The sequence below is a fragment of the Lacerta agilis genome, chromosome 3, assembly GCF_009819535.1.
Source record: "Lacerta agilis isolate rLacAgi1 chromosome 3, rLacAgi1.pri, whole genome shotgun sequence".
NCBI lineage: Eukaryota > Metazoa > Chordata > Lepidosauria > Squamata > Lacertidae > Lacerta > Lacerta agilis.
Genome location: NC_046314.1, coordinates 107,374,665 through 107,386,952, shown reverse-complemented (window position 1 = coordinate 107,386,952; position 12,288 = coordinate 107,374,665). Strand labels below are relative to the sequence as shown.

At 46.3% G+C, this 12,288-nt stretch overlaps 1 protein-coding gene across 2 annotated transcripts in view; it reads right to left on the bottom strand.

The window, feature by feature from the left end:
* Positions 1-3,422, bottom strand: part of EML6 (EMAP like 6) — a 151,683-nt gene extending 148,261 nt beyond the window's left edge. For both annotated transcript variants that reach the window (XM_033145091.1, XM_033145092.1), the window contains exon 1: positions 3,176-3,422. In XM_033145091.1, coding sequence (XP_033000982.1) covers positions 3,176-3,372 — 197 coding nt within the window. In that variant the 5' untranslated portion in view covers positions 3,373-3,422. The remainder of the gene's footprint in view (positions 1-3,175) is intronic.
* Positions 3,423-12,288: the final 8,866 nt, after the last annotated feature.

Sequence of the window (12,288 nt, the reverse complement as noted above, 5' to 3'; positions counted from 1 at the left end):
TAGGGCGGTTCCATTAAACAGGGTGCCAAGCCGAGAGGGCACAAGCTAATAATAATAATAGTAATAATAATAAAAACAAAAACAACAGTAGCAAAAAGAATTATTGTGTGTGGAGGGGGGAAATACTGGGGGGAGGAACCCAAATTTTGTTCTTGCCCAGGTTGTCATATTACCAAAGTCCGCCACTGATGATGATGAAGAAGAGTTTGGATTTGATATCCCGCTTTATCACTGCCCGAAGGAGTCTCAAAGCGGCTAACAATCTCCTTTCCCTTCCTCCCCCACAACAAACACTCTGTGAGGTGAGTGGGGCTGAAGTGTGACTAGCCCAAGGTCACCCAGCAGCTGCATGTGAAGGAGCAGAGACGCGAACTCGGTTCACCAGATTACGAGTCTACCACTCTTAACCACTACACCACAGTAGCTCTCCCCCCACCCCCGAAGCAATAGAAACTTTAGGGATGCATTTTTTTAAAAAAAAAAAAAGACTGCAGCAGGTGAGGGATGCTTAATTTCTCTATCTCTCCATTCCATGTGTTTCTGCTGCTGCTCGGTACCCCTGCAGATGCTATTCACACTGTTAAAAAGTGTACATTAACTAATTGCAACATCAAGTATGGCCCACAAGCACGTCCTAGGTTCGCCATCCTGTATCGCCCCGCTGACCATGCCCCACCTGCCTGCATATCACTGTGATGTTCTAAGATAAGCTTGCTGTTGCTCTTCCTTTTTGCTGTCTTTTATTGTTGTTGTTATAATTATTTTCCAATGCTTTGCAATTGTCCTTCTACCTCACCGAGTATTTGGACAGACAGCTGAGTCGTAATTTTTTAGAGCGGAATAAATACGGCTTCGTCAAGAACTTCCTAAACTTGCTACTCATACCTCCACTGTCAAAGGAAGTAAGTTTCCGAATTCCAGTAGCTGGAAACCACAGGAAGGAGGAGCGATCTTGTGCTCAGGTCCTGTTTGTGGGCTTCCTGGACGGCTCAGTTGGTTAAGAGCATGGTGCTGATAATGCCAAGGTTGCAAGTTTGATCCCCGTATGGGACAGCTGCAAGATTCCTGCATTGCAAGGGGGTTGGACTAGATGATCCTCAGGAATTCCTTTCAACTTTACAATTCTATGATTCCCACAGGCACCTGGCCAGCCACTGTGAGAACAGGATGCTGGACTAGATGGGTCCTCGGCCTGATCTAGCAAGCGATTCTAATGTTCTCATTATCAGAACAATCTAGAGTGAGCTGAGGCTCATGTGCACCTCACTCCCCTCTCCCCCTCCTGTGCTGATGGGGAGATGTGTTCAAAAGCTTCCACTTTCCTTTTAAACTAAGCACAATCAAGCATTACCTGTATGTTTGAACCACTGTGGTTTGCTCAATAAAACGGTGGTTTGCTCAATAAAACAGCTTCTAAGGTTCAGATGCAACAGGAAACCATGGTTAGTTGAAATCAAAACCAAAACCTTCTGATTTTCTCAAAGTTCCACCAGAGCGAAGAAAAATTTTATATACCATTTTTTGTTGTTGTGTCCAAACCAGGCCAGTCTGTGAGCTTAACCCTCACTCTCACATACCAGGCCTTAACTGAAAGCAATTCTTATGGATTTCAGCAAAGCTTGCTTCCAAGTAAATATCCTTAAGAGCGGGTTACGTGGAATGAACACTGAGTTGTACGGATCTGTGGGATTTATTTTCACAACAACTGTGATCTTCCAAGGGAGAAGGTGGAAAATACCACTTTTTTTCCTGGGGGAAAATCTAGAATTTGAAGCTTGGTGAAAAATCTAAATCAGGAGAAATGATATTGCACAAACTATGCATATTATTGTCATGTTACAAACACATCCTGCAAATTAACACACTTACGTGGAAGAGCTGCAGATATGTCAGTCTAATGCAAATAATCAGAGGCATGATGCTAAACCAGGAGCAAAATGAAAACAGGAACCACATTTGGAAGATGGGAACTTGCATGCATGATAAGTTAAAGGAGGCAGCCCCACAACTAGATGGTGAGTATATCAAGGAGAATCCAGAACCCTAAGTCAGATTCCAAACTAGTCACCAAGCAATGCTGGCATCTAGATTTTTTAGTGTTCTACTAACAGGAAAACATGCTGTCTTTTAAATGTAAAGTTTCTGAATGCACAGGAAAATATGAATGAAATTAGGAAGAGCCAGATATAAAATCCAAGTCTTTGATACCCTTGGGAAGCGTCAAGAGAGAGAATGTTAAGGAACGGTAGAATGGGAGAGGGAGAATCCCAGCTGCTTCCCTGAATTACTTGTATAAGACAACTGTGTTTTAACATAAATGACAATATAGCAGCAGCACACATACGCCTCTTTCATGATATAAACTTGAAAGCTCCCTCGTAAACGCAGATAACTCTCTAAAGCAAACAAGTATATTATCCTTCTGACATTCTGTGGCCGCACTGAGCCTTCAATCAAACGCCAATTTTCCTGGGTATAAGCACCACTGAACTGAATGGGGCTTACTTCCGAGTAGACATCTACAGGAGGCACCGTAAGTCTTCTGCCCCCTAAACAAACAAACAAACAAACAAACAACTGACACCACAATCCTAAACAAGCTGTAACAAGTGTTAGGTGGAAGCAAGTGTTACTTCCAATAAATGAATTGAGGAAGAGGACATAAGCTCCACCCAAGTGCTGAAATATTGGGATCAGAATTGACTGGAGGGGAAAATGATGTATTACAGCTTTATGTATCAGTGCCCAGATGTTACTGAGGGAACAGCATCATCTATACCTGTTATCACTCACTGTATAAGCATTAGTTTTCAAAAACCATAATAATAATAATAATAATAATAATAATAATAATAATAATAATTGGATCAATGAGAAATAAGTCTATTTTTCAGGGAACGTCGAATGACCTTCCCAATTTGGGATGCAATTAAAGTTAATCTCCACCAAGATCCTATGCCACACAGAGGAAAAATACAGAACAGATGAGATCCAGGTGAACACAGTTATTCGCATACACATCTTTGGATACATTTGCTTTCCAAAATTTCAAGAGGCATGTTAAAAAAACAACAACGTGAGAAGTTGTGGGCTGCTTTGCCAAACCTTCCCTCCCTCCTCCCCTCCCTGCCCTCTCCCACCCCCACCCCCCGCCCGCCCGCCCACCATTCCTTACCTGATAATGTCATCGTTGTGCCCCAGGAAAAATTTCTGGCTATGCTCTCTGGTGTTATAAACCACCCCGACTCCAGCCACGAAGTAAACCACTTCCTTGCCCGCCGTGTAGTACAGGTTGTTGCGGCACTGGTGACCCCTATACCCATATACCCACTCCAGACGCAGCTGGCATCTAGGAGCTGTCCGATCCGCCATGATAAGAGACGACACCCCCCCCCCTTAGAAACACACAGGGAAATAAGCTGGTGGTGTTGCCCTCCACCCCTGCTGTTCCTCGCCAGTTCCCAGTTCCTTTCCTTTTACAAATGCTTCCAATTCCTGCTTGGCTGCCAAGTCTCGGGGCTGCACTTTGCAATGCTGATGGTTTTCAGGGGAAAATGCATCCAGGCAAAGTCCTGCTTCTGCTGCTGCTTCAGCCACCGCTGCTGCTCCTGCTCCTGCTGCTTTTGCTAGTGCCGAGCTGCCACCATAATCTTCTACTGCCAAAGATGAGCAGCTGCTGCTTTCTCCCTGTTTTGCAACCCAGGCAACTTGAGAGGAGGGGGGGGGGGCACCTACACAGATGCAAATCAGCGCTGTATGAAACTATCGCATGCCGATTCCACCCAAAGGAGCCGCCTGTTCCGGGTGTCACAATCACCCAGGCGCAGGACGCCAGCGCTATGCTTCTTCTGCCTGATGCATCTTCTTGCAATGGGAAAGTCACTGCATTTTTAGATATAGTTTTTTAACGGTGTGAAAAAAGGTGCAGCTGGCAAGGGGAATCAGCCCGTTCTTTCCAAATGCAAGCAACGAGCTTCAATTCATTCTGTGATGGCTCTGAACATGTGACAAAGTGGCTTTCTCAGGATTTTCATCTTGATGCATTTGATTTGCAACTTAGTGCAAAGACAGGAAATTTCTGGGGGAGGGGGGGAAAAAGGAAAGAAAACTCAATCAAAGCAAGCCATCCATACAAGTTGATCAGTTTATTCACTCTACAGTATCATTTTTTAAAAAATGTGTCAGCACCACCTGTGGTCTCCCCCCACCCAGAATTAAAGGGAAGCATGTAGATAGTGACGAAACCCATTTTTTGTGTGTATAGGAGAGCAATGAAATGGTCCTTATTTATCAAATAAAGCATATTAGAATTTCCTAGGGTACATTTTGTAAATCAAAATAATGCATTCCCACCCCCCTTTCTCACTCTTTCTCAGAACAAGAATCTTTCCAGTGGGCGGGGGGGGGGGAAACATGTATGCCAGTCTTGTGGTTTCTCATTATAGCAAACTCTTCTCTGCTACTAAATACAGAGAGGAATGCGAGGGGTGTTTCCAGAGCACGCACACATGGCACACACAACCACTGCCCAGTGGAGGTGAATTAATGAGACACCAGGAAGCAGTGACAAACATTATGGAAATCAGGAGCTGAGGGGAGGGGGAAGTGTTCCCACTAGCTAGTTACATAAATGATACCACACAGCCACAGCACAACTGCTCAAAGCAGTTTCCCCCCCCCCCCAATTTGTGCAGGGAGCAGGAGGCACGGGTACATTGAAGTCCGAGATGCCATGCGGATGGAGGCAAAGAGTTGCCATCAGTCGCTAAGAATTCGCAGCTTGACTCAGCTATGCGGTTAACTTAGAAGGGGTTATCCCACCCTTTCCAGCAGAGCAGCAACAGGAACTGAACGTGAGATGTCTTGCCCATCTCAAGTTTTTCCTTGTTGCCGTCTCCCTTGCCTGCTGTGCCTTTGGGATTCCGCTGCAAAAGGACAAATAGCAGCGGGCTACCATGGTCCCCATTCGGCTCAGCCCCACTTCTTAACACTGAATGGGACTGTAAAGGTGACATCCAAAGTTAGTCAGATATTCAGGTATACTCTAAGTGTGACCAACACTAGATATCACCCTAAAAGGTCATTATTTTCACCATGTCCTCTGAGAATGACTTAGTTGGATATATCACCCTCACTTAATGATCCAAAGACTCTAGCCTTGCATCCAGCCACTATCACACCCAGGGCAAGAAACTATTTCTTCCATGCAATATCCCTCTGCTCACACTTCCCTATCAAGGTGGAGCAACCAGTAATTTCATTAATTGCAAGGTTGCCATGCAGGTGGTTTGAGACCTTTCCTCCAAAAAGAACCTAGTAAACAAGGAATACAAGGGAATTAGAGAGAGCGAAAAAAAGGTCCACGACTTTCCCACTTTTGAGAACCATTTCTTTTGCAGGTAGATTAGAACAAGTTGATGAAACCTACGGCACAACTCAGGCCACAGAGATAAGCCTGGTTAAAGGCATGATGGCTATAGGTTAAATAAAAGCTACATGTTGTTGAGGGGCTTGATTTTAAGCAGTAAGGGCAAAATATTACAAAGACTACTTTCCCTGTGTGAGAGAGCTTACAAACCACACGGAATGAACTGGCAGCTGTGCAAAAACAAACACAATTTGTACGAGCTCAGATTTCCCCCTGCTGCAATTACATATCAGAATCAACACAGCAGTCACCCTGACATCAAAATGTATTCTGGACCTACTTTATCTTACTCTGTAAAAGCACCCCATGCACCGAGGGTGACATATCAGCCAGGGCTTACAATCTGACTGCTTCACAAGTTCTACTTGCTTCCCTTCCTTCCACACTTATTTTCAGGATTTTTTTTTTTAAGTTTCATTGACAAAATAGAGAATTACAACTACAGAACTCTGGCCAAGTCTTCCAAATGGGGTTGTATAACACTGTGCAACAAAGGGCAATCTGTGAACGATGCGAGATACTTCTCAGCAAGCATGACCAAAGGATCGAAATCATGCAAAACAGATGCAAGATCTACCTCTGATTACTCAATGGTAACACTCTAGCCATGCTCAATAGAATTATTCCTTTCTCCTCTGCTGATTTTTACTCTATGAAAGCATCAGCTACGTAGCAATGCTTAGTATTTTACAGCTTCACAAGTTCTACTGGTTAAGCAACGGTATGTAAAATACACCCAGAAACAAAATTTCTATCCTCCCTCTCTCCAAGGATTTCAGAGTGGTATGTGCAGGGTTAACTTTTTCCCTCTCTCCTCTCAATAGCCCTCTCACAGGTAGGCTGTCATTGCCTGTAACTGAGCAAACAGGTAAATGGCAGCTCCAGGGGGCTACTTAAGCCCCAATTTATACCATTGGGCCCACCCTGAGCAAGACCAAGTCGGCACCTAACCCATAATCAAGCAAACAAAATATCCAGTCAGTGTCCTTGGAAGATCATACTCCCCAGTTTTAAGAAACAGACCTTGGGTGGGAGACGGACTTCTATTCCCTTCAAGGCACAATTCTATAAACTGCGATCGTGTCCCCTCTTCCCCCGCCCCCCACCTCCACAAAAAGGAGGTTTCAATCCTGTATGCTATGATCTGGAAAAATGCCCCACTGAGCTCAGTAAGGGCTTACTGCTCAATTGGTAGAGCATCTCAGGGTTGTGGGTTCGAGCCCCACATTGGGCAAAAGATTCCTACATCGTGTGTGTGGGGGGGGAGGGTTGGACTAGATGACCCTCGTGGTCCCTTCCAGCTCTACAATGCCATGATTCTAAGCAGAGGCTGTGCCTAAAACAACGCTGGCTGCCTTTCCTGGAAAGGTGTTGCAAGCAATGCCTCCTCCCTGCTTCCTCTCTGCCAAACGCCATGCATGCCCTTCAACAGTGCAATGATAATTCTAAGTATTACAGTATTAATAACGGCCATTTTTATAGGGGGAAGAGGGCAAAGCAAAACGCTTGGGGCCAAGTCTCCTCATAAATATACAGTACAGTGTATATAGAGAGAGAGGATGAGGGCGTCTGCACATTTTGCCTCCTCGCGCAGGTTATACAAACGCTAGAAACTTCGTTTAAGGGAATCCCTAATAATAATCTCGGCCGGAGAGCCGGGCTACCCACACGACACATCCCCCCCCCACCCCCGTCACAAGACAGTGATTTTGACTGTCACCTGTCAAGAGCAGAAGGGACGCCTATGAGGCTGGAGCCCAGGAGGAGGAGAGCAGGAGACCGCACGACAAGGCGAATGGACCTTCGTCGCCCTCCTCCTCCTCGGCTGCCTCAGCTCGTCGTCCCCCCCCCAGCGCGTCACGCCGCCTCGTCCCCGCCCTGCCCTCCGCTCGTCTCCTAGGCAGCCCCGGCCAGAAACCGCCTCATCATTCGGCGGGAAAGGGAGGGAAAGCGCAGCTGCGTCATCATCGCCTCACCACCAGCAGCATCTGGCGCATCCCCTTGGAAACCCCGCGGACTCCCACGCGCCCGCCCGCCCCCCCCCGCCCGCCGAGCGAAGCCGCCTGTGGCCAAGAGGCTCACGGGAAGCGCAGTTCCAAGCCCCGTCGGCCGACGCGGGGAGAGCGCGCGGGGGGACTCCATGTCCCAGGGTGCAGAGCGCAAAGGGGCCGCGCCTCGCCTTGCCCGGCTGAGCTGCTTGCGCTCCGCTCGTTCCCCGTTTGTGCGTAAGATGCCTCTGGGCGGTTTCCTAACGGAGGTGGCTTGTTTGGAGAGGGGATCGCGTGCAAATAAAAGGAAAACCCGCGGAATAAGATTGCATTCTGGATTCGGAGCCATTATTATTATTGTTATGAGTAAACGTGCGCAGGGGTTGCGCGCTCCTTGCGCCACTTCAGATTCTTGTCCGTGTGTGGCATATTTTTAGGCTCGAAAAGCTTCCCGGTTTAGCCTGATCGCCTGTGCAGCATTACTCATAATTCAGCTTTATCCTAAATTTACCGGTAGTGCGGCTTGGGCTGCAATTCTACGCCCGCTTTCATGGAAGTGAGATCCTCTCCTTTGAGCATTTATTCTGATTTATTTACGGGAACCGCGAACAAAGGTCATTATTTGGCAGGAGGGTGGGGGGAGTGAGCCTGTTGCAGCAAACCCACTTTAATTATGCAACCTGCATTTGCCACAGTACTGTATGCAATTTCTTCTGCTGGTTGGGATGCACGTTTTATGATAAGCTCCTTGCGCATTTTATAGCTGGTATAAAGCTTTCAACGGTGTTCTCGAGGCGACTGGCATGAGTTTGGCCAAACTGCGGGAGGCAGTGGAGGATAGGGGCGCCTGGCGTGCTCTGGTCCGTGGGGTCACAAAGAGTCGGACACGACTGAACGACTGAACAAAAAAGCTTTCAACGAATTTGTAACTTTTAAAGCTCTGGTTCAGTTTAGCAACAAGATTTCCAAAACATTACTGCATATATGGGGCCTTTCTTGTCCCTAAACCAGTGAGGAGGAGGTTGAGAGCTCAGCTTTAATGCATACCATAAGGCAGTGTTTCTCAAACTTGAGTCCTCTGCTGCTGTTGGGACTACAGTTCCCATCACCCCAGCTAGCTAATCAGGGATGATGTGAGTTGGAGTCCAACAACAGCTGCGAGTCCAATTTTGAGAAACCTGTGCCAACCTGCCACCTTCCAGGTGTTCTGGACTACCACTCCCATCAGCTCTACACCCCAGTGCTACAAATCCAATTACGACACAGCTAAATGTGGCTGATGGGAGTTGTAGTCTAAAACACGGGATGGGCCGCAAGTTGGCAAAGTCTGCCATGTGCCCTGGCCCCTGGAGATGGCTGGGGTGTGAACTGCCTCTCCATTGAGCTCACAGCCTCACCTTCCCAAGGTAGGCTTGGGATGCACCTACTGCTAACCAGCAGCCCCTGATACTTTCCCCATGGGGGAAAGCAGCTTTTTTTGGAAAAGAGCCCCCCTCCCTTCTAAGGGCACTTGGCACTGATCTACTGAAACTAAACAGGTCTGCCCTTGTTGGCTGTTGGATTTCCTAGGAGTCACAGGGAGCCTTATGTCAGTTAGCAGTGTAATCCAAAATATCTGGAGAGCACCAGGTTGGGAAGGCTGGCATTTGTTTTCTGCAACTTCCTTCCATCTTATTTTTCCCTCTGGCAACTGTTTGCAGCTCCTCCAATGCTCTTTCTCCCCCCCCCCCCGCCACTTTTTTCTTGATACAGATGCATGATTTGTTTCCCTGGAGCCCAGGTTACAGCCCTTACTTAATAATCACACTGGTTTCCTGTTCGTGCACCAAGCAGTTCTAATGAAAAATTTCCCCACCACCAAACCTGCAAAGAAACCCAGAGGGGTTTTCTTTTATTAGTTTATAGATTTGGTGATTCCTCGATGCACATTTGGTAAGGAACATAACATTGTTAAAATTAGGCATTTCTCTTGCTCCTGTGCCCAGTGGTTTCAAAAAAAAAAAAAAACAAGGCACAACGCACTTCCAAGTCATGCTATGTAGAAATTCCAAAGAATTTTAATTTAAAAATCATTATACATTGGGGGGTGGGCATGGACACCAGGGTAAATGGATTTACTTCCAAGAAATCTGCATAGAATTGCTGCTTCTGTTATTCAGACAGGTGCTGTGTGAAATGTTTTGCTGAAATTATCTGATAACCCTTCTGTATTGTGTAGTTAAGCTGCTGAATTTCAATAGAGCAGGAGGGTGTCGAATTAATTGCTCTAGGAACTATTTGCCCACCAACACCACCAATACAGCTCTCATGGCAGCTAAGATCTGTTGGGACACTCCTGTTCTTGGTTGCTAAGGCTGAGCTTTCTATAAACAGCAACAGAGCTTTCAGAGCATGAATGCTTTGTTCATTAGGGCTTCCTCTCCTGTGGTAATGTGCCAAAGTAGCGCGCACACAGAGAGAGGTGCTGGATACAAAAGGTGATTCTATTTATTTTATTTTTAAACTGGGCCAACGGTTGTTGGTTACGGAATGAAGAAACCTAGTATTATTACTCTTTGATGTACGTTGAAGTGAGTCTTTGAGGCTTGGGAGAGCTGACAAACTTCCCACTAGAAATGGTTTAGCTAAAGGTGCCAGAGAGCAAGGCATTCTTCCACCCTCCATCATGGCAAGTAAACAGTATTAAGTTAGTTCAGGAACACATTTGAGTGGAACAAAAGCACTTAGGAAGAGCATAGAGTAAGACCAATGAAGGGTGTGGCCTAGGAGGGGGCCTGGCCTGGCGACTGCAATATGCAAATATATAAATAATTATTATAATTTAAGTGGGAAAAGACCGTGACCAGTGTGCCCTTGCTCTGTCTGCAGTCTGGATGCTAACTGTTGATGGGCAAGATCTGAACATTATGCATTGTGTATGTGAAGACATTATAAATGTTCTGCACATACATATCAGCTTGTCAGATGGAACCACCCCACTCCCCTCCTCTATTCTAGTGGTTTTCCAGACACACACACACCCCTGAGCCAATTTCAGCCCATAACAGAAGTGCTTGCAATGGGCTTTTGCTGGTGGAGTTAAGTGAATCCCACCTATGTTACGGTATTTTGCAGGGTGGGAAAATATAAATCTGCTAATGTTTGTATTGCCCTCCAGTTACTTAGCACCATGTCTAAGGTGCAATGAATCAAGTATAAATACATGGAGAAAGGGCAACTACTAAAACATTTTTTTTTAAAAAAAAAAAACCCTGCATTTTGTAAAAGCGCCTTTTCTCTTCTTTCTTACTGCAGATAAAACAGTTCACTTCACACCAGCCCTGTAATCAGCTAAATGAAGGTTGATTTAAAGTAACAGCTTTCCCTGAAAGATACTTGGGGACCGTAGCTAAACCCTCACAGAGCTTCAGTTCCCAGCAGCCTTAAATCACAGATGTGGAGGCATGGATCTGCTTCTGTGCATCACAGCTGCCACGTTTGGAACAAATGGCTAGATTGGGCTGTGTCTGCATTAAAACCAACGGCAGAACTAAACTGTGTGATTTAGCTGTAGTTGAAATTAAGCATTACTGTACAGTATCAAATGTAATGCACCACTGAATTTAATGTGCACCTCAGTTTTCAAAAGCTTGAAACCGAATTTGCTGGCGAATGTAAACGCGCCATCAAATCTAATGCGCACCCTAATTACTTTTTATGTGCAGTAACGGAGTGCAGTAACAGAGAAGCTAAGCAAACACACTTGAGCCCTGAGATGGCTGGAGTATGAGAATGATTTGACAGGTCAGTGGTATGGCTCCCCGCCTCCAGAAGAGACCAAATGAGACTGCAACAGCCCCCACCATGGGGTGAACATCCTAAGGGCGCTTCTGGATCAGCCCAGCATCCTGCTCTCACAGAGCTGTGAAGTTTTTCGGGTGACCTTGGGCCAGTCGCCGTCTCTCAACCTAATCTACCTGTAAGGCAGAGGATAAAATTGGGAGGGAGAGGCATGGGGCTCACTTTGAGCTCCTTGGATACAAGGTGGGTTTTAAATGTGTGTACACAGATGGATGGCGATCTGTCATGGATGTTTCAGCTGAGTTCCACAATTCTAAGATTCTGTTACAATGTCTGAGAGCAGTTAGGGCAGGGATGGTCAAGGAGTTGCTTCCCTTTTGAATGTCCTAAAGGTAAAGAAAAAGGTAAAGAGACCTCTGACCACCAGGTCCAGTCGTGTCCGACTCTGGGGTTGCGGCGCTCATCTCGCTCTATAGGCCGAGGGAGCCGGCGTTTGTCCGCAGACAGCTTCCGGGTCATGTGGCCAGCATGACAAAGCTGCTTCTGGCGAACCAGAGCAGCGCACGGAAACGCCGTTTACCTTCCCGCTGGAGCGGTCCCTATTTATCTACTTGCACTTTGACGTGCTTTCGAACTGCTAGGTGGGCAGGAGCTGGGACCGAGCAACGGGAGCTCACCCCGTGGCAGGGATTCGAACCGCTGACCTTCTGATCAGCAAGCCCTAGACTCTGTGGTTTAACCCACAGCGCCACCTGGGTCCTACCCCTCCCCAAATCAATATTTGGCTCCTCCACCCACTTTTTGAAGGGGGAAGCAGGAAGCTGAACATACCAAGGGTTAGTTTTAAAAGCATTTTAATGACATAGCATATATTTAACAGATAGGGTAAAAGTCTAGAGGTACAGTTCCATACAACCGAAAGCCAGTTCCAGTACTATCCTGACTACAGGCCCAGTCATTGAGAAGTCATTCCTATTAAATGTGTTTCTTTTCTTTTTTTTCTGATTGTGCAGTAAGATGAAAATTGTTCATTACAATAGTTACAGTGACAGAGAAATGCACACTATGTATCAAAGAGCAAAAGGTAATGTA